The sequence below is a fragment of the Phaenicophaeus curvirostris genome, chromosome 22, assembly GCF_032191515.1.
Source record: "Phaenicophaeus curvirostris isolate KB17595 chromosome 22, BPBGC_Pcur_1.0, whole genome shotgun sequence".
NCBI lineage: Eukaryota > Metazoa > Chordata > Aves > Cuculiformes > Cuculidae > Phaenicophaeus > Phaenicophaeus curvirostris.
This window is the reverse complement of record NC_091413.1, coordinates 6015861-6042663: the sequence shown is the minus strand read 5'-3', so window position 1 is coordinate 6042663 and position 26803 is coordinate 6015861. Positions and strand designations below refer to the sequence as shown.

The following is a 26803-nucleotide window of genomic DNA, read 5'->3' as shown; positions in this document are numbered from 1 at the left end:
TGTTTTCATGCTGCTGCTTCACCAAACCTGTGTGGCCAACAACTCCTCTTCTTCCCTTCCAGCTACTCACCATGGTGGCACCACACTCCAGCGTTCCTGGGGTGCTGCGTTTCCACACCTCATCGTGCCTTATACTCTGACACCTCCCGTGGCACCACGGGGACTGGAGGACGCAGGGATTACGAGCGCAAGGGACAATTCAAGCCACGCAGGCTTCAACATGCATGAGGCCACCTCAGATGCTGAGGGACATGGTTTAGTGTTTGATAGGAATAGTTGGACTCGATGATCTGGTGGGTCTCTTCCAACCTGGTGATTCTATGATTCTAGGATGGACCCCACACGACTGACTTCACACAGATCCTCTGGGATGTATTCACACATGGATGTACAAACGTACACACAACCTTCCTATGACCATAAACTCCCCCCACCATGCAGTACAGGACACGTGGTGTGGGAAAATAAGGTCCTACAGACCATGCAGTCCCACCAGCATGCCCAGGAGCTATGGGGTATCAAGAGGGGCTCCCCAAAATGCACCCCCACCTCATGCCACGTCCAACATTAGAGTGTGATGACCCATTCCTCCTGCAGACCTTCACCTACCAAAGGCCTGTGTGGTCCCTCTCCTATGTCCTTCCCATCTTGACAGCTTCTGCTGTGCTCTCTTTGGCCTTCAGCTTTCCTGCACAGAATGGCTTCTTGGCTCCAGGCTGCAGAACGAGAAAGACAAACACCACGTTCAACCATAAGAGCCTGGCACGGCCTTCACGCTGTCTGCAGGAGCACTCACCGTGGCCCAAAGCCATCGATACAGCTGCTAACTCACACATCACCTTCCACCTCTGGCAGGGGAGATGCTGCCGTGCAGCCAAGCCCGAGACACCCAGCCTCTTGGTATGAGGTCCCTGACAGATGGAAATGGCTGTGGTGGAAAGTGCAGGAGTTGGGTATCTCATGGAGCTCCTGGCTCTTCTTCTGGGTAAAGCTATTACACAGTGCTCGCAGCTTCTGCTGAGAAGCCACTCTGGGCTCCTTCCCCTTTCTGGCTGCAGTGAGCACATCGTGGAGATGCTCCATGCAAGAGATGCATCCCCAGAGCCAACACCACTCTTGCAACTTTCAGCCTGCTTGTCCCTGGGCATCTTAACTGTTGGTTGACAGCGACTGACCAAGAGCCAGCAGTGGCCCAGGTGGCCAAGAAGGCCAGTGGCATCTTGGCTTGTATCAGACACGGCGTGGCCAGCAGGTCCAGGGAGGTTCTTCTCCCTCTGGACTCGGCACTGGTGAGACCGCTCCTCGAATCCTGGGGTCACTTCTGGCCCCTCACCACAAGAAGGATGTTGAGGCTCTGGAGCGAGTCCAGAGAAGAGCAACGAAGCTGGTGAGGGGGCTGGAGAACAAGAGGAGCGTCTGAGAGAGCTGGGGGTGTTTATCCTGGAGAAGAGGAGGCTGAGGGGAGACCTCATTGCTCTCTCCAACTCCCTGAGAGGAGGTTGTGGAGAGGAGGGAGCTGGGCTCTTCTCCCAAGGGACAGGACGAGAGGGAATGGCCTCAAGCTCCAGCAGGGGAGGTTCAGGCTGGACATTAGGAAAAAATGTTTCACGGAAAGGTTCATTGGGCACTGTCAGAGGCTGCGCAGGGAGGGGGTTGAGTCCCCTTCCCTGGAGGGGTTTAAGGGACAGGTGGATGAGGCACTGAAGGACATGGTTTAGTATTTGGTAGGAACGGTTAGACTTGATGATCCGGTGGGTCTCTTCCAACCTGGTGATTCTATGATTCTGTGAACTCCTGCTCTTTCTTTACCAAACCCTACCTGATCAGCCGTCTCAGGGAGAGAAAAACCACACGTCTGCGCCAGTGGGGTCACCTTCCTTCTACTTGCAGGACTTGCCTTGGGCATCTTACCAAGAGCTGAGTGTTCACAGGCTGTGCCGTGTATCCCTTATGTCTTCCTACACAATTGTGGACAGAAACAGCTTGAAGCACCTCAGTGAACTCAGAGGAGCCTGCTGGCCACCATCATCTGCCTCTGAACACTTGAACATTTGGCTTCTGGGGTTCCGGGTGACTCACAGGCCCTGCTCACCTCCTCCTGTATTCTCACCTTGTGCAGTTTGGCCGCTCGCAGCAGCCTCTTCTCCTGGCTCAGCTGGAGCTTTGTCCTCTCCAGGGCCTCTTTCAGCAGAACCTTCTCTTCTGCCTCCCTGTAGGCTTCATCTTCTAGTTTGGACATCTCCTCCTGGCACCTTTGCAGGGATGCTTGGCTCAGCCTGTGTGAAATGGGAGAGGAAGGGATGTCTGTCACCTGCACTGACCCCTGGATGCTTAGCTGGGCTCTGCTTGGAGGAGACGGCTTTTGAGTAGAACCATATCGCGCTAGGATCCCCCAGCACCACAGGGGAACACTAAATGACACCACAGCAGCTATGACCTTGTGAGGACCCGCGTGTGTTTTAGCAAGCATTTTCCTTGCTCTCATTCCTTACACCATGGAAAAAACCTCTCTACTCCTGCTTTTGCTGCGACCAAGACGCTGCCTCTTCTAGGTTTCCCCCACCTCATACCCAGCCCCAGCTGTGGTGGTGGCTGTGAACCCTTCTATTCAGCGCACAGAATCACTAGGTTGGAAAAGACCTCCAGGATCATCGAGTCCAACCATTCCTATCAAAGTCCAACCCTTCCTATCATAGTCCAACCATTCCTATCAAAGTCCAACATTTCCTATCAATCCAACCATTCCTATCAAATGATTGGACTTGATAGGACCTGGAGAGAGACTCTCGGTGGCCGTGTTGGCAGTGCTGGCTTGGCAATTGCTATCAAACCTCTTGCCATCCTTGAATACAGTGGCATATTTACACCATCACTGAAGAAAAAAGCTTTCTACACCTCTTTTTCCGGTGCTGTGGGCAAAGAGACATCTTCATTTGTGCAGTGAGCAGGAGCAGGGCTTGCACGAGTGCTGCCACGGCTCATTTTGCTGTTTCTCCTAATGATTTTTATAATCTGGCGAGCCCCAGGCAGGCAACCAACCTTGCAAGGGGCTGCAAAGGGGCCTCACCACTCCTTTCCCCAGTTTCCCCCTCACTTTGCATCCCAGGACTAGGTCTCGCTTGGACCCGTGGCCAGTAAGGGCTGTTTGCCTCTCGGTACCTGAGCTGCTCCACCTTGGCCTCGTAATCTTTCAGCATTTCTTCTTTTCTTTCCAGGCATCTCTTGAGGTTCCTAATCTTATCATACAGCAGCTCCAGGTCCTTCCGCCTCTGCAGTCCTGCTTTTTCCCTCTCCTCCCGCGGCAGGTGCTTCAGAGACTGCATTCCCGACAGCTCCTTCACCTTCATCAGGCTTCCCAGAGCACCGATTACGTCAAGGTACTGGAGGAAAGAACAGGGAATGCATTATTTACCAGGCCTGCCAGTTCCTCCACCACACAGCATCACACCGCTCAGCCATCTGCTTCCATTCCACTCTGCTGAGGAGATTAAACTGTCACAAGGAAGCTGCTGCATATCTTCCCCTTGGTTTCATTGCCACCTGTGCTTTCCTTGCACAAGCTTTTTGGAGCACTCCTAAAAATACAGCCAAGCTGGGGTTCAACCGTAGCTTTGGGCACCTCGGAGAGGTGTCACATCGCCCCGGAGCACATCCCAGCTCCAGACCAGCTCCTTTTACACCTGCTGTTCAATTCCCAGCTGCACAATTCTTTGGGGTCAGATTTTTTATTTTCTAGATGACTCATTTTCCCTGCCAGATGTTTTTCTGGCCTTTCTTTTGGAAGGGAGAGACCCACTTTCACCACCCACCCCCTGTGCTACCTATGGACCCCTTCCCTGGCAACCACCTCCGTCGCTCTGCAGCCTTTCTTCCATCATTTAGCTGGCTTGTAAGATGGCAAAGGACTCTGTCCTCACCAACCCTATAGAATCATAGAATCACCAGGTTGGAAGAGACCCACTGGATCATCGAGTCCAACCATTCCCATCAATCACTAACCCATGTCCCTCAGCACCTCATCCACCCGTCCCTTAAACCCCTCCAGGGAAGGGGACTCAACCCCCTCCCTGGGCAGCCTCTGCCAGTCCCCAATGACCCTTTCTGTGAAAAATTTTTTTCTAATGTTCAGCCTAAATCTATCTCTCCTTGAGGACTGGAAGGGGAGTTGCCCAAGGGAACATCTCCAAAGACCTCAGGTGGGAAGGGGAGGAGGACACACCATTGCATCTCCTGGTGAGACACCCTGGTTTATGCCCAGCGCACCCTGTGTCCTGTAATTTGCAGTCCATCCTTGACCATGTTCCTGCAAAGCTCTGATGCCCATCCCTTCTGGAATATGCTGGAAAACAATCTGCCCTCTACAAGGGTGCTGGGTACCATTGTAACACATCTATCAGTGACATACCATTTTCTCGCTGAAGTCTCCCCCATCAGCGGCCCCGTGTGAGCCTCCGTTAGGAACCTGCACAGAAAGGGCAAGATCAAAGAGGCCCGCAGACCTCCTGGCTTTGGGTTGAGCTGCCTTGAACCTCCTTCCTGCTACATGGGAGAATTCCCTGGCAACGCCATGGTCCAAAGCCTCCTGCCCAGTCAGCCTGTGGCATCCCTGAGCAGCACTGTGCCAATGGGACTGGGTAATATGCTGTACAGAATCATGGAATCCTTTAGGGTGGAAAAGACCTTTAAGGTCATTGAGTCCAACCCTTAACCCAACACTTCCAACTCCACCACTAAACCATGTCCCTAAGCACCACATCTCCCCAGCTTTTAAACCCCTCCAAGGACAGAGACTCCAAGACTCCACCCTGGGCTGCCTGTACCAATGTTTGACAACCCTTTTGATGAAGTAATTTTTCCTAATATCCAACCTAAACTTCCCCTGGTGCAACTTGAGGCCATTCCCTCTCGTCCTATCACTTGTTACTTGGAAGAAGAGCCCAGCATCCACCTCACCACAATCTCCTTTCAGGAGCTGCAGAGAGTGATGAGGTCTCCTCTCAGCCTCCTCTTCTCCAGAATAAACTGCCCCAGGTCCCTCAACCTCTCCCAGAATCTTTGGGCTCTAGACTCTTTTCCAGCTCTGTTCCCCTTCTTTGGACTCACATCTTAAACGCTGCCGTATTTCACACCTCCTTCTGTCCCCTCGGCTTCATGTTTAGAATATCTTAAAGCCTAATTCTCCCTGTTCCAGGGAATACTTTTACAACAAAGCCACAAGAACCACGACCCACAACCTGCCTTCCTACCTTGCTGGCCTTCAGTTTTGTTCCCGACATGGGTGCAGGTTCCTTCTTGAGACCCATTTCCTGGACTATTTTCTCTGGTAAGTCTTCTGTCAGGACCACCAGTGGCTCCGAACCCTTCTCCATGACAACTGGAGGCAAACAAACACCCACCGAGTTGTCCCACTCTCTGTATGACTTGCTGTGTCTTCACACCTCGGCTACTTTGAGGCACATCAGGTTCCCCCCCACCATCCGTGGAAAGATGATGGAGTAAAGCCTGTCCCAACCTCTCCTGTAGGCATCACTATCTGAGGATCTGGACATTGTTTTCTCTACAGAAGTAGGATGTAAATCTATTTTTCAGATGGTGATTTAGAGGTTGCGCCACAAACGGCTGCTCTACTTGCAGATTTTAGCAGAGGTGGCACTGCTTTTCCAGCCTGCTCTTGGTACAGAAACATACGTGATGGAAAAGGGCTAAAAGAGAACAAGGTTGTGTCCCCTTCCCTGGAGGGGTTTAAGGGACGGGTGGACGAGGTGCTGAGGGACATGGGTTAGTGATTGATGGGAATGGTTGGACTCGATGATCCAGTGGATCTTTTCCAATCTGGTGATTCTATGATTCTGTAAGTAAAGGCAAGCAGGAGATTCTCACAACGTAGAGTACTTGCAAGGCTTTACAAGATCACAGCATCCGAGGTTTGGTTCCTTCAAGTGGCAGCTGGTTTCTCTTGCCTTGAGGAGAGCAACACCCAGATGCGGGAAGGATCGTGTGTGGAGTTGGGCGCCTGGTTGCTTCTGGCTCTGACTGCACGGCAGCTACTGCTTCAAACCCCTTTGCCAGCTGCCTCTCCTTGCTGTCTCCTGCCAATGCCACCTCCTCACACCTACACACTTACCAACACTTGATGCCCGCAAATGACACCAAGTGCCTTTCTAAAGCTTGTAGCTGAGCTGCAGGCTCCTCAGATGTGTTCTCCTATCACCTACATGGTGTGCACGCAAGATCTGACTCCACGAGGGAGAAGCCTGAGCACTACGTGCTCCACTCTTGGGTCTGCCAAGGGCAAAAGAATGCATAGAATCATAGAATCATACAATCGCCAGGATGGAAGAGACCCACCGGATCATCGAGTCCAACCATTCCCATCAATCACTAAACCATGTCCCTCAGCACCTTGTCCACCCGTCCCTTAAACCCCTCCAGGGAAGGTGACTCAACCCCCTCCCTGGGCAGCCTCTGACAGTGCCCAATGACCCTTTCTGTGAAAAATTTTTTCCTAATGTCCAGCCTGAACCTCCACTGGTGGAGCTTGAGGCCATTCCCTCTCGTCCTGTCCCCTGCCATGCTTACCTGAGACCTGCTTCTTCTCTAGCATCTTTATTCTCTCCCGGAGCTCGACCAAGCCTTCTTTCTGGCGCTGGATTGTTTCCTCATGCCTGAGGCCTCGGCATTTCATTCCAAGGTTGGCCAAGTCCAACATGGGCTCCTGGAAGCACAAATCCAGTCTGCATGTTGCTCTACCTGGCACGTGCTTGGCTGCAGCCCAGCTTAGGTGCAGCCTTGCTAAAAGACACTGGTCACTCAGCACATCCCAAAAGCAAAGCTCTTGGAGCATCTCCCCAAGCTCCCCCCCTGGGGATTTGAATCATAGAATCATAGAATCATAGAATCACCAGGTTGGAAAAGATCCATAGGATCATCAAGTCCAACCTGGGGCTAGAAGAGCAGCCTCAGAGACCCATTTCATGCTCTGCTGTGCCAGCCACTCTGCTGGGAGTGAGGACAAATGCTCTGAAAAGCTGGGAGAGGGACGATGCATGGCTCTGAAAGGCCATGTTACATTTTTTCTCTTGCACGTCACTGGTGAGACCGCTCCTCGAATCCTGGGGTCAGTTCTGGGCCCCTCACCACAAGAAGGATGTTGAGGCTCTGGAGCGAGTCCAGAGAAGAGCAACGAAGCTGGTGAGGGGGCTGGAGAACAAGAGGAGCGTCTGAGAGAGCTGGGGGTGTTTAGCCTGGAGAAGAGGAGGCTGAGGGGAGACCTCATTGCTCTCTCCAACTCCCTGAAAGGAGGTTGTGGAGAGGAGGGAGCTGGGCTCTTCTCCCAAGGGACAGGGGACAGGACGAGAGGGAATGGCCTCAAGCTCCACCAGGGTAGGTTCAGGCTGAACATTAGGAAAAAGATTTTCACAGAAAGGGTCCTTGGGCACTGTCAGAGGCTGCCCAGGGAGGGGGTTGAGTCCCCTTCCCTGGAGGGGTTTAAGGGATGGGTGGACGAGGTGCTAAGGGGCATGGGTTAGTGTTTGATGGGAACAGTTGGACTCGATGATCTGGTGGGTCTTTTCCAACCTGGTTATTCTATGATTCTATGATTCTATTGCATTTACAGCATAAATACTGCTACACTTTATGCTACACTGTCTCATGCATTATTCTCTTTTAAGCTAGACCTGCACACACAGACGTGCATCTCCCCGTTCCAGTCCCATCCAGCTCACTGCATCTTTACAAACACACAAAAATCTGGGATGGAGGAAGCGCATTATCGCAACGTGCACACAGCTAATGCTGGCTGCGAACTGCCCTCTCTGGTCTGGCCACCGTCACCTCCCCAGCACAGGTCATCAAGACGTGGTTCGCTTCCCAAGCGCGGCTTTGGCTGGGCTGCGCCTCCGATAACCGCGTCTCCCCTCCTCATTGCTACATGCAGAACAGGACGGGCGATACCTCCTGCCTGTCAGCTGGCTCTGAGTCACTGCCTGGCCCCCCACACATCAGCCTTTCTTTGCTGGCACGCTGTCTGCCACTGTTGTGGTACAGGATGTACGATTTCTCCAGTCCCTCCATCTGCTGCTGCAGCCACCTTTGAGTTCTTCCCACTTCTAGCAGCAGGGAATTCAAAGAGGGAGCATTTATTCCTATCCTGTACAACGAGCTACTCCTCATTTTGCACGTTCAACCCTGTAACTTCTTCTGCATCGACAATATAGCCCACACCTACAGCCAAGCAAGGCTGGGAAAAGGAGGGAATGCTCGCAGAGATCTCTCGGTGTGCTGCGATCCCCTCTAATTGGCAATTATTGCACACAACACTTCTGGTTCCAAAGTGCTGTGCAAACATCAGCTCATTAGCCGGCAGCGGTGCCTGCGCAAGAGCTCACAGGCAGACCTGGGCTAGGGAAAGGGCAGCCAGCAACCCTGCGCTCCTGCTCTCAGCCAGTTTTGAGTGACCCAAGGCTTGATTGGGCATTGGCAGATCATAGAGTCGTAGAATCACCAAGTTGGAAGAGACCCACCGGATCATCAGGTCCAACCATTCCCATCAATCACTAAACCATGTCCCTCAGCACCTCATCCACCCATCCCTTAAACCCCTCCAGGGAAGGGGACTCAAACCCCTCCCTGGGCAGCCTCTGACAGTGCCCAATGACCTTTTCCATGATATCACCACGATGCCGAGAAACACCGTATACGTGATTGATGCTCTCAGCAAACCCATGACGTGGCAGCCTCCGGGGAACTCACCCTCTTAGAGGCTTCATCCCCCGGCACTGGCATCCCAGGAGCATCCTCCAGCTTTTCCACTGTTCCTCGGGAAGACTCCTTCAGCACCTGGCACTGGGTTTGGGTTTGCCTGTGCCAAGAAACAAGACCATTGCGAAACACTGCGATGGATGAAGGTGCCCCAACAGCTTGCGAACAGCAGCACCCTGGGCACCCACTGATGACTATCACAGAGCGGGTGGGAACATTCACTTAGTTACAAGTGACTTGGATACGCGTCCACTGGCATGAGCTCCACTCAACCCCCATTTCAGTTCACATGGCACTTCCCTAGAGACAACATTGCAGAGCTCAATGTTGATGCTCTCATCCATCCCTTTTGCTCCTCTCAATTCCATCAGCTGTTTCTAAAGCTTTTGTAAAGCATCAGGTCATGGCAGCATGTACCTTAATTCCTCAGATGTTCTTTGCAGGGCTTGATCCTTTTTCTCCACGAGGCTAGACATCTGGGACAGCTTCTCTCTGAGCAGGTTGACTTCCCGCTCTAGGCATTTCACCCGGCTCAGGTTCTGCTCCAGTTCCACCTTCTGCTCCTCACTCAGCTCCCCTACGCACACAACAGCTTCTTGTGGGTTTCTGGATGCCTCATCATCCAGCCCTTTGGGATCTGCAGTTCTTGGAGTAATGACGTTCATGGATGTGTCCCCTTTTCCCAGCCCACCCTCACCGGGGCTGTCGGCAACCATAGAATCACTAGGTTGGAAAAGACCTCTTAGATCATTGAGTCCAACCATTCCTACTGCCACTAAACCATGTCCTTGAGCACCTCATCTACGCATCTTTTAAATATCTCCGGGGATGGCAACTCAACCACCTCCCTGGGCATAGAAACCATAGAAACACTGAGGTTGGAAAAGACCCCTAAGATCATCCAGTCCAACTGTCAGCCCAACTCCACTGTGCCTACTAAACCATGTCCTGAAGCACCACATCTACAAGTTTTTAGTACCCCTCCAGGGGTGGTGACTCCACTGCTGCCCCGGGCAGCCTCTTCCAGTGCTCCATCAATTTTTCAGTCAAGAAATATTTCCTAGTATCCAATATAAACCTCCCCTAGTGCAACTTGAGGCTATTTCATCTTGTTTTATCATAATAATGGAGCTTGTCCCCGCAGATCCTTGCCCTGTCCTCAGATCCTGGGCCAGACCATCGCCAACAGACCTTGTGCCCGGTAAGGAATCCCAGGCAAGGTACTCCCAGTCTACTGGCTTGGGCTACCTTAGGCTCAAAGGAGCCCACCGGCCAGATTTTGAGGATGGCTTCAGGATGGTGACATCTATTTCCATGTGCTCACTAGTACCTGCCCTTGTTACGGCTCCAAAGAGGGATGGGAAGACAGAAACCACACAACCTGCTTCACCCACCTCTCATGTCTGACATCCTGGCTCTGGTTTCTGCGAGCTCTTTGGTTAGCCCAGCAATGATGACCTCCTTGGACAGGAGCACTCTCTGTGCTGCTGCCAGCTCCTCCCTGAGTTTCCTGAGAAAGAGAGTTGCAAACCACAGAATCATGGAATGGGTTGGATTGCAAGGGACCTTAAAGCCCATCCAATTCCAGCCCTCTGCCAGGGCTCCCACTGGATCAGGTTTCTCAAAGCCTCATCCAACCTGGCCTTGAAAACCTCCAGGGATGGGGCAGCCACAGTTCATTTGGAACAGTCATTTCACAGAGCTCGTATGTGTTTTCTTGAGCTGAATCTCACAGTCAAAACACATGCATTAGTTTTTGGCTGTATTGAGTCTCCTAGGTTAACGCCTTGTGGTTAACCACACACTGTCCTGCATCGTTCGGACACTACATGCCCTTAAGACCATCACAGCCTAATGAAAAGGACTCTTTTCACCATAAGGTCTCAGGCCAAGTTGCAATCAGCCCCTTGGTCTTCCTTAAGCTCTCCTAGCAATAGGTACCCTGTTCCCAGACCCTTCAAACAAGACCCACCAGCCAGTGCTTCTTACCACAGACACGCGTGTGACTCAGTCGCAGGACAAACCTCCAGCGAAGTGCTCGATGTTGACTTGTGGACATCACGGCGAAGCCCTAGAGGACACCGTAACGAAGGAAGATTAGTCCTTCGTAACGCACGTGTGTTTGGCCTGCTTGATTCTGCTGTCTGTGTCCTTTCCTCCACGAAAGCCTTGAAGACTGAGGATCACGGGTTTTTTTGAACCCATGTCTCTTAGGGTCCAATAGTGTTTTGACAATTCCTTGCATCCTTTCTTGCTCAGGATCATAGAATGATCCTTGCTCATGAATCACAGAATCAAGGAATGGTTTGGGTTGGAAGGGACAAGCCCACCCAGTTCCAACTCCCCTGCAGGGACACCTCTCACTGGATCAGGGTACTCAAAGCTCCATCCAGCCTGGCCTTGAGTGCAGTCCAAAGCGTTCCAGTCTCATTGCTTTAGGAGGGAAAGAACTCTTCTCCAGGGGATGGCCCTGCCTATGGCTTTGGGGCTCTACCAGCAGTCTCCAAAGCCGCAGAACAATCTAGTGCACCTCCCTGTGAAATGGCTTCTTCAGGGACTCCGAGAGCTCATCCTGCATGCGGGCAAACCTCAAACCAACATCTTACACAATGCTTTCTGTGGCAGCAAGCACACTACTCCATCTCTATATAAATTTCACATGAACCAAAAGGGTTCCCAGTACAGGCTCATCCCACAGAACCCAGAGCTACCTTCCATTTTTTCCATGAGTGCTGCATTTTCCTCCTCCAGCGTCTTCTGCTGCTGCTTGGCCTCCAGCAACCTGTCCTCTAAAGCCACAATTGTCAGAGAATGCTGCTTGCTTTGCTCTTTATATTCTGCTACTTCTTCCTGCAGTTTCTGCCTCTGAAACTCATTCTCCTCCTGAACGGTCTTGAGCTGCTCATCTTGCATGAGTACCTGCTGTTGTAACGTCATCTAGGAAACAAGATGCATGGTCTTGGATGGAAACAATGTCCTTTGGGATCATGATTAGTGTGATTTCTCCAAGAAGACAGTCAGGACAGAAGGATGGATTCTGGGGACGGGGGGAGCTGCAGTGCTCAGTCCCTCATCAGCGGGAAGCAAGGAAGCCTGCACTTAAACCACATCTACACCACATCCCTTGTTGAAGCTACCTCTCGCATTGTGGCTTCTTCCAGGTTGTGCACAGCTTCTCTCAGTTTGCTCTCTGCGACCTCCTGCTCTTCTGACTTCATTGTGACCTCCTACAGGGGGAAATCAGCAGCAATTGAGGACTTCAAACCTAGCAAGAAACCACCTTTCTCTCTGCAGGTACGCATCGGTGTATGCTTGGGGGGAAAAAAACACAGTCTACTAACAGCTTCCAACCAAACGGACCCCAAAGCACATTCAGATTTAGATATTCCAAGCATAAGCAGCTCTGCTGTGCCTCCCATGTGTGCCACTGACCTCAGTCATGCTTCTCAGCTGGCTCTCCAGGTCTTGGATCTTCTTCTTCTCTTCCTCCACAGACTGCTTGTACTTGTCCTGCTCCCTGGCAAGAGTGCTCTGCAGGATCTGAGAATTGACAGCTCTCAGCAAAGAAAAAAATCATATCATTCGGCAGAAGTCCTCACTTCTCCAGCCAAAAGAGACCTGGGCTGTTTGGGGCTAGAGGCTCCTTCCTCTCCCTGGGCAACACTATTCATAGAATCCTAGAATGGGTTGGAAGAGATCTTCAAGCCCACCCAGTCCCACCCCTGCCATGGGCAGGGACACCTCCCACTGGATCAGGAGCTCCAAGCCCCATCCAACCTGGCCTTGGACACCTCCAGGGATGGGGCAGCCACCACTGCTCTGGGCAACCACCCTCACAGCAAAACATTTCTCCTTAAGATCTCACCTCAATCTCATCTCTTTCAGCTTCAAACCATTCCCCTCATCCTATCCCTGCACTCCCTGATCAAGAACCCCTCCCCAGCTTTCCTGGAGCCCCTTTCAGCACTGGAAGCTGCTCTAAGTTCCCCACAGAGCCTTCTCTCAATAGACACCTCTCTATTCTCTCTATTCCACACACCCATTATTCCTGCATAACAGTCATGTCCCTAAAAAACAACCATACTGCCATACCTCCTGGCTCTCCTTATCCTTTTCCAATATAATTTGATTTATTTTTGTCTGTAGATCCTGCTCGTGTTTCGCTTCCATCTCCTTCAGTTTCTCCCGCAGCAACGCTGCCTGCGACTCCTGGACCCTCTCTAATTGCGCCTACGGGGAAGCAGCAGATACCGAGGTGTCAAAGGAAGCGTGTTAGCAGCAGGGCAAGCAATAAACATCCTGTGCACATTCGCTAGCAAACAATTCATAGAGATACACCCTCCATCCCTGCCGCATTAGGATACAGACACCAACATGCTGATTGTCCTCTCCATTCCCCTGCATTTACTGCAGACCCAGGGACCTCTGCTGCCATATATTCCCAATTTAGGTCCCACACTGGCTCACTTAGAGCTACCATTGGGTTTACCCCAGTCAACTCAACATACATATATAGACAGTTCTGTACCTGTAGCATCTGGTTCCTCTGTGTGGTTTCCCGACTGCTTTCCAATAATTTCTTGAGAGCCATCAATAACCCTGCAAAAGCCAACGGAGTCTCGCTCTATGAGGTGCTCACGCAGCCTGCTCACACCTGAGCATCCTCTCGCCTTCTTGCAAAACTTGCTTTGGCCACTGTTGCTCTCAGCCACTCACCTGATGGTGGGGATCCCCCTTCCTCCAAGGGCAGCAGGGAGGAGAAGGGGCTACCCCCAGCTTCCCATGCAGGCATTGAATCATGGAATGGTTTAGGTTGGAAGGGACCTTAATGAACACCCAGTCACAGAATCACAGAATAGTTAGGTTGGAAAAGACCTCCAGGATCATTGAGCCCAACCATTCCTATCAACCCATTCCTCCGAGCACCTCACCTTTTAAATACCTTCAGGGATGGTGACTCAACCACCTCCCTGGGCAGCCTGTTCCAGTGTCCAATGACCCTTTCTGTGATTCTTTTTTTCCCTGCCCATGGCAGGGACACCTCCCACTGGATCATGTTGCCCCAAAAGCCCATCCAACCTGGCCTTGAACACCTCCAGGCTGGGGCATCCCCTGCACTAGTTGAGATACCCAGAAAACAGACTCAGCAAGGGCTTCCCTCCCATGCTGGGGTAGTGGATGTGCTGGTGTTGGAGACAGCCATGGGCAACATCTCTGCTTTGCATCCAGCGACCCTTGCTAGCCTGGAGACCCTCATTATCATCTTGCTATGAAATTCAGGCTCGGAGGTCCTCTCAGAAAGGCTCCTAGGAGTCAGCTGAGTGTTTCCCCTCCACGTTTACTGGAACTGTGGCACATTCTTACCCCTGGGAGATCACTGCTATTGCTGAGACATTGTTTGACTGAGCACACAACCCAGGTGCCTGTTCCCACCAGGAGATGACATTTTCCTTGTCACACACTGTCACCCATTTCGCTGCCTCACCCTGTCTTCTCCGACACTTCAGCAGGAGCCAAGGATGGCTCATTGCTGCTCCCGGTGCTATAATTACCCCTCCGTTAACCGTGACAGCCTCACAGCTCCGTCTGCACCCTCACCAACACTGCTCCAACCCACCCCACTGCCTTCCAGCACACGGCGTGTCCTGCGCCCCGTGTGATGCTCGGTGCTGCTGCGAGAGTGCTGCTCCCCTTCCCACGCTGCTGTCAGAGCTGTTCCTCCTCTGCAGCGATGCTCCACCACACACAATGCTTTGACACCAACCTACGCTTTGCTTCCCGTGCACCCTTCACCTAAAGTTGTTTTCAGCAAACCAGACAGCAATTACTCTGCTGCTCCCCAAGAGAGCTTGCAGAGGAAAGGAAAGACAAAATAATTCATAGAATCGTGGAGTCATGGAATGGTTTGGGTTGGAAGGGACATTAAAGCCCATCCAGTCCCACCTCCTGCCATAGGCAGGGACACCTCTCACTGGATCAGGGGCTCCAAGCCCCATCCAACCTGGCCCTGAACACCTCCAGGGATGGGGCAGCCACCACTGCTCTGGGAAACCTCACAGCAAAACATTTCTTCCTAAGAGCTCATCTCCATCTCCTCTCTTTCAGCTGAAAACCACTCCCTCTCATCCTATCCCTGCACTCCTTGATCCAGAGCCCCTCCCCAGCTTTCATGGAGCCCCTTTCAGTACTGGAAGCTGCTCTAAGGTCTCCCCAGTGAGAGGAGACCTTCTAGCAGGTCTCCATCACACCTGGAAAGATTCCTAGGTATGAGTCCCACCATGAGGACCTTCAGCACTGTGCCTGCTGCGTTTAGTCTTGGGAAGGCTGGTCCCTCCTTGTTACTCTCTCCTCTTGAAGGTTTCTTAGTTTCTCAAACTACCCAGGATTTGCACCAATGTGAGATCCTGCCACCCCTCAGCAATAGCTCCCACCGGGCTTTCTCCTCAACAACTGGTCATCCAAAATCACAGTGAGCCCCTGGGATAAGCTGGGTGATGTTGGAATAAGAAATTCATCTCCAACCTCTAAGATCCTGGTCCGATGCTTTAATAAAGTCAATTTTCCACTCTAAACCAGCACTCAAATGGTCTTTATATGAATTAATGTGAAAGAGGTTGGACTCGATGATCCAGTGGGTCTTTTCCAACCTAGTGATTCTATGATTCTATGATCTAGGACACCCCACCTGGAGCAGGTTTGTTCCCGGGGACATGCAGCAGGACACAAACCTTTGCTGGAGGTAGATGGATCCATCCCTGCGCTGGCCAGGAGCTGCTCGGTGCCCTCCAGCCAGGACAGGGGCACATGGGCCATTTCCACCACTGCCACCCTGATGGCTGAGATAGAGGGGTGCATGCACAGTCCCTCCAGCCTCTCCAGCTCCCCTCGCAGGTTCTCACCACTGCAGGAGCTCCTCAGGCAAGCCTGGAGAAAACACCACCAACTGTGCCACTTGTCTCCTGGCTGCCAGGTGGTCAACAGCATTAAAAGGACTGACCTGGAGCTCACACAGGGATTTCTTGAACACCTCAACACTTTCAGACACCTCCTTCTCCTTTGAGAGCTTGGAGCTTAACTCCTCCTGCAGACGCCTCTCTCTCTCACGACTTTTTTGGCTTTCTTCTGAGATGTTCTTAACTTTCTCTATGACCTGGTGAACAAGGAGGAGAATAAGGCATTTTATTAACATCCTTTTTTTGCTCAGCGAGCAACAACTGAGGCTTGTTGCAAACTGGTAACCACGTCGGGCTCCTGGACTTCTCCCACTTGCAGCCCATTGACTCCATCCAAGCTCTGGAGGACACAAAGGATGGTGTCTCCTTCACATCATGGAGCAGTGTCATTAATATGGGATAGAATCATAGAATCACCAGGTTGGAAAAGACCCACTGGATCATCAAGTCCAACCATAGCTGCTGCACAGCCTGTGACTTGGGGAAGCTCGGATGCTACCAGCACTACTGTGCATGGAGCAGGTATCACACAGTGGCCAACTCGAGCCAATTTGAGCTTTGGAGGCATCGAACATCTCTGTGTGCTGGTATCTGAACTCACCTGCTGCTCTGTTACAGCTTTCCCTGCAGCTCCCACTGCTGCTGGAGAACAGACTTGCATCACTTGGGTTTTGAAAGACTTGAGCTACAGCAGAGATCGACATAGGAGCATGAAAATCACCAAGGGTTGATATAAGCTCTGCTGGTCTGCTCTACCCTGCACACATCACTGCAAAGGGTGTCCTGGTGCCTTCTCTCTTCCACCCCAAGGCCCCATGCATGCTCCTGCCCTCCTCCCAGCACAGTTCTTTGGCTCACAAGCTATTTGCACTGAGCAGCTTCGCAGGGGTGAGGCTTTGAGCCCCCTGGATGGGGCTTGGAGCCCCCTGATCCAGTGGGAGGTATCCCTGCCCACGGCAGGCGGTGGAACTGGATGGGCTTTGAGGTCCCCCAACTCAAGCCATTCTGTGATTCTGTGATTCTGTGATTCTCTGACATCCCTCCTTCGGCCGTGATGGCTCATGCCCCTCGGGCAGGGAGACGCTGTGGTTAATCACATCCCTTACTCTGCTTACAAGGCGCACAATGTGATCACCACCAAGGGCAACGTGACTTGAGAACATCTCCTGCTGCCCTTCTACTGCTGCAGGAGGATTGTGATGACAGAGGGCTGGCGTACATTGCAAAGAACAGACTGTCTGAGCCAGGCAGTTGCTCCATCCCACGCTCCAGCAGGGATCTCCAATGCCTGACTCCTATTTCCTCCTGTGGAACACCCAGGGCAGGCTGGGGGACAGATGGGGATGCCACCCCCAGACTCTCTGCAGGACATCTCATGCAGGACATTCCCACCAAAGGTCAGCTGCCTCCTCCTGGTGCTTCCCCTGCGCTAATCATAGAATCACCAGGTTGGAAGAGACCCACCGGATCATTGAGTCCAACCATTCCCATCAAACACTAAACCATGTCCCTCAGCACTTCGTCCACCTGTCCCTTAAACCCCTCCAGGGAAGGGGACTCAACCCCCTCCCTGGGCAGCCTCTGCCAGGGACCAAGGACCCTTTCTGTGAAGAATTTTTTCCTGATATCCATCCTAAACCTCCCCTGGTGGAGCTTGAGGCCATTCCCTCTCGTCCTGTCCCCTGTCCCTTGGGAGAAGAGCCCAGCTCCCTCCTCTCCACAACCTCCTTTCAGGAAGTTGGAGAGAGCAATGAGGTCTCCCCTCAGCCTCCTCTTCTCCAGGTTAAACACCCCCAGCTCTCTCAGCCGCTCCTCATGCCGCTAACCTACATGGCAGATCCAAAAGTCTCCATATGCCCTTAAAACCTTGAGGCTGCCCTTTGGATCTACTCTGCAGATAATCTAGGATTATTTTCCAAACGTAATCACAGAATGGTTTGGGTTGGAAGGGACCTCAAACCCCACCTAGTCCCAACCCTCTGCCATGGGCAGGGACACCTCCCACTGGATCAGGGGGCTCCAAGCCCCATCCAACCTGGCCTTGAACCCCTCCAGGGATGGGGCAGCCACCACTGCTCTGGACAAATCAAAAAATCAAACAGCTCATAGAATCTTTTCTGGGTTTGCTAACAAATTCATGTTAGAAAAACTGTGTTGCCATTTTCAGGGGGGGAACACGACCTTACAGTGCCAAGTCCAGCTTCGTTTTGGTGACCTAGCACCGTGTTATTCTGCCAAGGTCTGTCTTTTCCAAGAGCAGCATTACCTGGGCACAGAGGAGGGTTTACGTGTGTCCCAGACAGCATGACTAAAATATAGTGCATTGCAATATCCTATTAAACTCACCGCTCCTTCTACGGTGCCTACACAAATCCTGTGGATAAGCCTATTATTCTGCACCAGGCGACAAGTTAAGCCCCCTGCCAGTGTTTGGTGCTCAGGACTCTGCGTTTCCTTTCCTCAAGTGTGAGGAGTGAGTTTTCCTCCCTACTTGGCTGCCTGCAGACAGGGATGGATGCTTCCCTCTGCCCTACCTGCTCCTTGGCTCTCCCCACGTCGGCTCGCAGCAGGCGCTCCCTGCGCCCCATCTCCTGCAGCTGCAGAGCTTGCCTGGCACAGGTTTCCTTCAGCTCCTCCTCAGCCTGCAACAACGAGAGCATTTGCATAACGAAGCAATGCCAGGGAACGGCGCCATAAGCACGTCTGCCCCACCATCCCCATGGCACGTCAGATGACTCTAAAGATAGCTTTGAAATCATAGAATCATAGAATCATAGAGTTGGAAGGGACCTTAAAGATCATCCTATTCCAACCCCCATGGGCAGGGACACCTCCCACTGGATCAGGGGCTCCAAGCCCCATCCAACCTGGCCTTCAACCCCTCCAGGGATGGTGCAGCCACAGCTTCCCTGGGCAACCTGTTCCACCCTCCTAGTGAAGAAATTCCTCCTTATATCCAGTCTAAATCTGCTTCTCTCTGGTTTATGATGCCAGGAGACAGGCAGCAACCTTTGCGCAGGGGCTGGGTTTGCAGCATTGGACACTTAACACCTCGGTTTGGTCCCTTGGCCATCATCCATCCTTGACTTTCTAACTTCCATGAGGTCCATGGAAGAGCCCAACCCATTTTAACCCTCTGCCCATGTGCCTGGGGCTTGCTGGCCCCACGTATCTCCTCCGTGCCCACCCCTCTCTGCCCTCCACTGCATCCAACACAGCTCACCTTGACTTTCTCAGCCAGCTGGTTTTGGATGCTCTCCTGCTCGGCACAATATTTCTGGACCTCCCCCTGCAGCCCCTCCAGGTCACGTTCCAGCTCCCCGATGCGCTGCAAGAGTCCCACGACAGCACAGGCTCTCACCAGAGGAGCTGGGCATTGCCTCTCTGGAGGATTTTAATCCATAAGCAATACATTTTCCCCATCTATCCCATTTCATCTACGCTGGAATTTCCTCCTAACCTATATTTACTGCAGTTGGATTGGTTTTCAAATGGAATTTCAATCTTATTGCCATCATTTTTCCTACACTGTGGTTTTTACAGGAATTTCCATTTCGGGTTCACTCTGCACAGTAGGTATCTTCTATCCCAGGACCCAGATTCATAGAATCACAGAATCATAGAATCATAGAATCACCAGGTTGGAAGAGACCCACCAGATCATTGAGTCCAACCATTCCTATCAAACCAACACTCTTAAAATGTCCAGTTAATTAATGTTGTGATGATGCATTCCTGCAGCACTGCTCTCCCGTGCTCCCCCTCACCCCAAAATGACTTGCAACTCACGTTTCGGCACGCGATTACTTCTTGCTCTCCGAGTTCACGCTTCGTTTCCTCTTTAATTCTAGAGCACTAGAATGAATGGCAACAGAGGAAAAAACAGTCATCAGGGCAGGCAGACACCATCATTTCTGCTACAGCCCAGCTAAGTGCTCGGGTACCTAGTGGGTGGTGGAGTGTTCATCAAGGCACTGAGAGCGCAAGAGGATTTGCACCTAGAATCATAGAATCATAGAATAACCAGATTGGAAGAGACCCACCGAATCATCCAGTCCAACCATTCCCATCAATCACTAAACCACGTCCCTCAGCACCTTGTTTACCCGTCCCTTAAACCCCTCCAGGGAAGGGGACTCAACCCCCTCCCTGGGCAGCCTCTGACAGGGACCAATGACCCTTTCCAGGAAATATTTTTCCCTGATGTGCAGCCTGTCCCTCCCCTGGTGGAGCTTGAGGCCATTCCCTCTCATCCTGTCCCCTGTCCCTTGGGAGAAGAGCCCAGCTCCCTCCTCTCCACAACCTCCTCTCAGGGAGTTGGAGAGAGCAATGAGGTCTCCCCTCAGCCTCCTCTTCTCCAGGCTAAACACCCCCAGCTCTCTCAGCCACTCCTCAAAAGGCTGATCCACATCATCCACCCCAGGGAGCTGCCTGAGGAGGATGCTCGGCCAGGTAAAGGCTGGCAGGTGCAGTGACCTGTGTCTGCACCCCATTTTTTTCCCCCATTCCTTAAAATTCACAGCGAAGCACTGAAATCTCCTGGGAAAGAGCCAAGTCAGCCAGCCAAATTGCACCGCCTGCTCCGTGCTTATTATGCAGACGATGCCGCTCTGCCAGCTGAGGAGGGAGCTCAACTCTGCAGAGAAACAACCTGCTGCACAGGCCGCTTTCTTTAAGGGAAAAACCAGGCTGGGCTGCAGGGAGCCACATGAAGACGAGGTTTCCATGACTCCTCGGAAGGATCTTGGCACGAGCGCTTTGCGCGTACAAACAGCTACTGTGCACGCAGAAATCCAGGGCGCACGGTGCCTGAATGCAGAACAAGGAGGGGATGGAGCTGGGGAAGGCAACGCTGCTCCGCGGGCACCGCGGGACACCCAGACACAACCACAGCCCCATCGCCAAGCGTACAGCGCTGCGGCTTCTATTTGAGCGCAGCCAGGACCCTCAGCTTTCCAAAGCCCCGATAACCAGCCACACAAATAGCTTCTACAATCCTTAAGACAACCCTTCTCATCCTGGTTTCCCACGCTAATCTATACATGAGACCATAATCCTGAGCCCCTCGTTAGGGATGTTCACCTTGGCAGATACAATCGCTAGCTGGTTGTCCTTTTCTCTGTTTGCCTTCTTCATCTTTTCAACGTCTTGCTGGAGCTGCTCGATTTTCTGCTCCTTCCCAGCAATCTCCCTGTGCAGGCTGCTCACTAGACCTGAGAAGAACGTCTCTGGTGAGAGGCTACCCAAGAGCATCCCTGCAAAATCCCTCTGGCTACCGAGCAGCCATCCCTCCTTTTTTGATAACTGGTGGACTTGGAAGGCAGATTCAGCTTTGGGCACGCGGCGCTGAGCCTTGCTCCGTGACAGCATCGCTAACAAGTTCCTCGGGGCCTTGTAGCACATGCTCCCTGGAGGATGAGCAGCTCTTACAGATCCATTTTTGCTGCTGTTCTATCAGATCCACAGCTCTGATGCCGCCTCCCTGCCAAACACTGATACTGCTCCCTTATCTCTGGCAATGAAATCAAGCAGAACGGTTTTGCTAATCTGAATGCGTTACGAAAGCAAATATTTGGTGTACACGCTACATTCCTCCTGCTTGATAAAGGCAGAGATAAAGGCAGCTGGAAAAGGCTTCTGGTCCGAGGTGGCCTTTGCAGCAAGGTTTCCCCCGGGGCTGCAGACCAGCATCGCTTTGGAACAGCTCAGAGCCTGCCCTGCAACCAGTGCTTGAGGCTTTTTCCTAACAGACTTGCCCATCCCATCACTCCCTGCCTCCCGTCTCCACCCTGTCCCTCACTCCAGGGAAATTCGTTATATCAGACCCTGCCTGCAAGTCCCATACAGATTCCAGGAGCAGAAACAGCCCCTACAAATAATTTATTGCCTGGACAGGTTTGCCAACGCTCACTCCTCATCAAGACCCTGTTCCAAGCTGCTTCACGCCCCTACATGGAGCTCCAAGGGTACGATACCTGCAATCAAAGCGTGGTCCCTCTTCAACTTCTCACTTTCTTTCCGCAGCCTTCCAATCTCCAGGTCTCTCTCGTAGAGGGAATGGCTGAAAACCTGGCTCGAGCCTTTCTGCAGGTTGCTGAGCTGCAAAACACAGATCCATCCGCGTTCCTTGCTGGATAACTTATTAACTCTACTACAGCCCCCTCCGGAGAGGGAAATCTGTCCCTTCCAGGTCGTGCTGTAATGGGGTTACTCTTCAGCATCTTTAACTCTCAGCAGTCACCGATTGCTTCAGAGAGGAACTTCTTCAATTCATTTTGGCCTTTCCTGCTGAAATCTGAACATAAAAGGCATGGAGAAGCAAAACATCCTGCTCTCTGCCACGCTGGGAGCCCACAGCCAGGGCAAGGTGACACTGTTAACGCGGCAGCAGGCAGGAACGCCTGCAGATTTATTGCCTTGTCAGGGCATACATATTTATTACCCCCATGCAGAACCCGAGCTGCTAATAACTCATGATTCTGCAGTTCCTGCTGCAATTGGGAGCAGGGAATAGCCTGTGCTGACACTACAGGGCAGGCAACTTGCAGAAAGCACACGAATACAGCTGAGAGAGCTGGGGGTGTTTAGCCTGGAGAAGAGGAGGCTGAGGGGAGACCTCATTGCTCTCTCCAACTCCCTGAAAGGAGGTTGTGGAGAGGAGGGAGCTGGGCTCTTCTCCCAAGGGACAGGGGACAGGACGAGAGGGAATGGCCTCAAGCTCCACCAGGGGAGATTTAGGCTGGACATTAGGAAAAAATTCTTCACAGAAAGGGTCCTTGGGCACTGGAACAGGCTGCCCAGGGAGGTGGTTGAATCACCTTCCCTGGAAGTGTTTAAGGCACGGGTGGATGAGGTGCTGAGGGATATGGTTTAGTGTTTGATAGGAATGGTTGGACTCGATGATCCGGTGGGTCTCTTCCAACCTGCTTATTCTATGATTCTATGACATTTTCTGTGGTATCCTAAAATGTGGGTGTGTGCTGTTAAAATCTTCCAGGACATGAGAGCCCTCTCTCCTCTACCTCACCTGTTTTCACTGGGATGCCAAGGGTCTGCATCGCCCTGCAAACGCAACTGCACAGTGTTTTGGGGCAAGAGGGAAGTAAGAGGTCTGGCTGCCTGGCCCATGATGGTCTCACATGCCTTCCTCCCACTCCCAAAGACTCCTTTCCCTCCCCTCTGCAGTGTTACAGATCCTACTGCATACAGGAAAATTGCACAGCAAGCACACGTGCAAAGTAAAACAACTGGGAAAGCCTCATTTCCTTCAGTTTTCTTAGTTCCAGACCTGCTCCTCCTAAAAACCGAGCATTAAACTAAAAATACTTCTGTATCGGAGAGGTATTTTCCCCACTCAGTGCCCATTGAAGCATTCAGTACCTGTTCCTTCAAGGCTTTGATCACCTCTGTTTTGGCTCCCAGCTCTCGGTCGAAGGTGAGCAGCTTCTGGGTCAGCTCTACCTCGTTCCTCGCCGCTGCCTGAGCCAGCGTCTTTGCCATCGCTGCAATCTCATCCTGCAGATCTCGTATCATTGCATCTTTCTGCTTCGATTCTGTTTCCAAACCGGAGAGGTGACCGATTTCCTTCTCCACCTGTAGAACGTTTTCACCCTGCAGGGAGATTACAGGTGCCACCTGTTGCTCTCCAGCTGTGGAGACACTGGGCTGCCTGCTCCAGGGGTACCAACTCATGACCATCAAATGCATGGACCTGTTCACCTTGGCTTCCCGCATTCCACCCCCAGAGTCTCCTGTCCCTTTGGGGACAGTCCCTGCACCCTGCTGGGACTCAGCTGTCCGAGCCACAACCAAGGAACAAGGGATAAGACAAGAGGAAATGGCCTCAAGTTGTGCTAGGGGATGTTTGGAGTGGATATTAGGAAAAATGCCTTCACCAAAAAGGTTGTCAAGCATTGGACGAGGCTGCCCAGGGAAGTGGTGGAGTCACCATTCCTGAAGAGGTTCCAAAACCATGTAGTGGTGGCACTTCAGAACATGGTTTAGTAGGCAGTGGTGTTTGATGGTTGGACTGGATGAGCTTAGAGGTCTTTTCCAACCTTAACGATTCTATGAACATTTGGCAGAGTTTCCCTCCTCACACCTTCCCCAGCATCACCTTCTCCTGCGGGAGGAATTCCACATCGCGAGTCCCCTGGCAAGGGGCTCCCCCAGCCGCGCTCCCACTATTGCCTGAGCCATTGGTTGAAACTGGAAGAAAACACACGTGACAGCAGCAAATGAACTGGTTGCAGGAGTTCTTAACTTCTTACAGCACCCCTCTCGTTGCCTCAAAACCACAGAGGCTACCTCACAGTCCATGAGCTCAGTTCATAACCAGGAGAGGAACCAAAGCAAAAGGAGTATGTGCTACCTTGGAGCGTGTTCTTCCTTCCCTTTACCTTCACCGTGACTTCAAGTTCTGCCTGTGCAGATGCCTCTCAGCGATGCTGCTGGGGCTGCACCCTCCTGCCTCCGCTCTGGAGCACCAGTCGTACCGTGGCGCTTCCCTGTTGACTTTGTATTGTTTAAGAGTGTTCAAAAAACCCAACCCCAATTCAAGAAAACAACCAGACTGCATATCAGCCCATAACAAGCCACATTCATGGCAAAAGTCTCATTCTCCAGCTGAACTATTCCCTCAAACTCCTGCTCCAGGGCTCTTGCACGCTGTATTTTCAGAAGCTATGAATCTAGTTGAGAGTTCCTGCACCCAGGCAGCCAGTAACTGTGGTTCAAAGAAGGAAAAAGCATCACTTCATACAGGAGATGAGAGCAGGTGCATGAATCATGGGTACAGATGAAGTTAATCTTCGCCCTTCCCGATCAGGCACGAGGAAAAAGGAAGAGGAAACATCCCTCTCAGCTAGGAGGATGATGATATTCCTCTTTATACGGCACAGCCCGTTTCTTAACTGACCCACATGGCACTGAGGACCACACATGGTCTCTGATAACCTCCGCTGGACAAGGATTCACACCCAACTGCTGTCACTTTGCAAAACTGACCCTGCTTGGATCAACTCCTCTCAAGGCTAAGTTGGTCAGAGAGGAGACCAGGATCCAAGGGAACGGCAGCAAGATGCACAGGGGAGGGTTAGGTTGGGCATTAGGAAAAGGTTCTTCTCCCAGAGGGTGATGGAGCACCAGAACAGCTCCCCAAGAAGCAGTTTCAGCATCAAGCTTGACAATATTCCAGGAGCATTTGACCCCAGACACTCGGTGTGTATGTTGGGGTGTCCTGTGCAGGACAGGAGTTGGACTTGATGATCCTTGCGGGTCCTTCCAACACTCTATGACTCTGCAAACCACCACGTTCAGCACGGATGGGTACCTGGCCTCACCGCCGAGGTCCTACGGAAAGCGTCCGGTGGGATGGCGGTGGCCACGCTCCTAACCCAGGCACTCACGGGTCGTTTCTGCAGCGGTGGGTGGGGGAAACAGCCAGCTCTGCTGGAAGCCCACGTGCTGGGACAGGCAGGGGGATGCTGCCCCTGCAGCGAGGGGAGGTGGGGACGACATCCAGGGCTTGAAGGTTTGGACTCTGCAACCAACTGGAGCTGCCCAGTCCATGCTGTGCGACGTTGCACGGGAGGGCAGGACATCTGCGGTGGGAAAAGACCAAAATATCAGCAAGATCTTCGGAAGGTTTAAGTCCCAGATGTTCTTGCATTATGTTACACAAAACCCTTTCAAGTCTGGTGGAGACACTGGCCCAGAGCAGTGGTGGCTGCCCCATCCCTGGAGGGGTTCAAGACCAGGTTGGATGGGGCTTGGAGCCCCTGATCAAGTGGGAGGTGTCCCTGCCCATGGCAGGTGGTGCGGAATTAAAGGATCTTTAAGGTCCTTTCCAACTCAAACCATTCTATGATTCAACCTATAGTCCAAAACCCAAAGTAAATACTTCTGGAGGAAACATAAAATACAAATAAAAGCAAAAGGACATTATCCAGACCTACCTTTGCTGCCGTCCACCTTGCAGTTGGGAAACTCGTCCCATGTTTTTCCTTCTCCTACTGAACTGCCCGACTTTCTTCAGCAGAGGGAGCTCCAGGATTTTATTCCCCCTCCCCAACTTTCCCGAGGAAAATCCAGGTGAGTTTGGGAGACTGACACTGCCCCTGGGGCTTTCTCTGGATAGCTTCATCCATCCTGCCCCGAGCAGCAGGCGCATCCCACCCTGCCCTGAGCAGGAGCAGCATCATCATCCCACCTTGTTCTGAGTAGCAGCAGCCCCATCCCACCTTGTCCTGAGTAGAAGCAGCCCCATCTCACCTTGTCCTGGGCAACATCATCATCATCCCACCTTGTTCTGAGCAGCAGCAGCTCCATCCCATCTTCCCCTGGGTATCAGCAGCCCCATCCCTCCTTGTCCTGGGCAGCAGCAGCTCCATCCCACCTTTCCCTGGGCAGCAGCAGCCCCATCCCACCTTATCCTGAGCAGCAGCAGCTTCATCCCACCCTTGCCTGGGGGGCAGCAGCCCCATCCCACCTTGTGCTGGGCAGCCTCATCCGGCTCTTCCCTGAGATGCAGCCCCATCCCATGTTTACCTGGGGGGCAGCAGCTCCATCCACCACCAGCTCGAAGGATGCTCCCCCAGTGCCAAAGCGCAGGATGTCCCCCGACTTCACTTTCACGGCCGCGTTTTGGACCTGGCAGCCGTTGACGAAGGTGCCGTGGAGGGAGTTGAAGTCCTGGAGGATGAAGCTGCTATCCGAGGCGGCGAATTGGAGGGCTGCATGATGATCTGCTACACCTGGGGACTGACAGCAAGCAGTCAGCAGGGAAACCTGCCAGAAAGCAGCTCAGCTTTTCTTACCGATCTGCCAAGCTCCCCTCTCATAGAATCATAGAATCACCAGGTTGGAAGAGACCCACCGGATCATCAAGTCCAAGCCGTACACCACCATAAGCACAGATGACCCAGGGTATCCTCCCCCCTCTCCATCCAAACCACCAGCCTTTTTCCACCAGTTGGCTTCCTCACCCCTACCTGCAGGACGATGTCGGACCCTTCGTGCCTGCCTATCGTCGTCGTGTGAGCTTTCAGCTGAAAACATCCCTCTGAACTTTTCAGAGAGGCTTGCAT

General features: G+C 52.4%; 1 protein-coding gene across 3 annotated transcripts; it reads right to left on the bottom strand.

The window, feature by feature from the left end:
• Positions 1 to 435: 435 nt before the first annotated feature.
• FHAD1 (forkhead associated phosphopeptide binding domain 1) lies at positions 436 to 26803 on the bottom strand. Of its 3 annotated transcripts, XM_069874893.1 has the most exons (28): positions 26708 to 26803; positions 26265 to 26477; positions 25048 to 25318; positions 23833 to 23924; positions 23097 to 23327; positions 21692 to 21815; positions 20799 to 20929; positions 19506 to 19571; positions 18940 to 19044; positions 18251 to 18358; positions 16318 to 16401; positions 15761 to 15913; positions 15492 to 15687; positions 13292 to 13362; positions 12856 to 12993; positions 12196 to 12303; positions 11901 to 11990; positions 11475 to 11700; positions 10753 to 10834; positions 10158 to 10273; positions 9181 to 9340; positions 8755 to 8863; positions 6580 to 6715; positions 5247 to 5374; positions 4406 to 4462; positions 3160 to 3380; positions 2111 to 2276; positions 436 to 716 (listed from the first exon to the last, which is right to left on the bottom strand). In XM_069874893.1, the coding sequence occupies exons 1-28, from the start codon at positions 26801 to 26803 to the stop codon at positions 633 to 635; spliced, it is 3762 nt and encodes a 1253-aa protein (XP_069730994.1). In that variant the 3' UTR covers positions 436 to 632. The 3 variants fall into 3 exon arrangements, with proteins under 3 accessions (XP_069730994.1, XP_069730992.1, XP_069730993.1); XM_069874891.1 differs by lacking the exons at positions 16318 to 16401; positions 23833 to 23924; positions 25048 to 25318; positions 26265 to 26477; positions 26708 to 26803 and having other exon boundaries at positions 23097 to 23434; XM_069874892.1 differs by lacking the exons at positions 18251 to 18358; positions 23833 to 23924; positions 25048 to 25318; positions 26265 to 26477; positions 26708 to 26803 and having other exon boundaries at positions 23097 to 23434.

Excerpts from the sequence above, each read along its gene's own strand:
- FHAD1 (XM_069874893.1), bottom strand. The coding sequence starts at position 26,803 with ATGCAAGCCTCTCTGAAAAGTTCAGAGGGATGTTTTCAGCTGAAAGCT. Across the intron at positions 23,925-25,047 it reads GACCTCGGCGGTGAGGCCAG|TTTCAACCAATGGCTCAGGC; the intron begins GTACCCATCCGT and ends GTTTTCTTCCAG. Across the intron at positions 2,277-3,159 it reads GCCAAGGTGGAGCAGCTCAG|GCTGAGCCAAGCATCCCTGC; the intron begins GTACCGAGAGGC and ends CATTTCACACAG.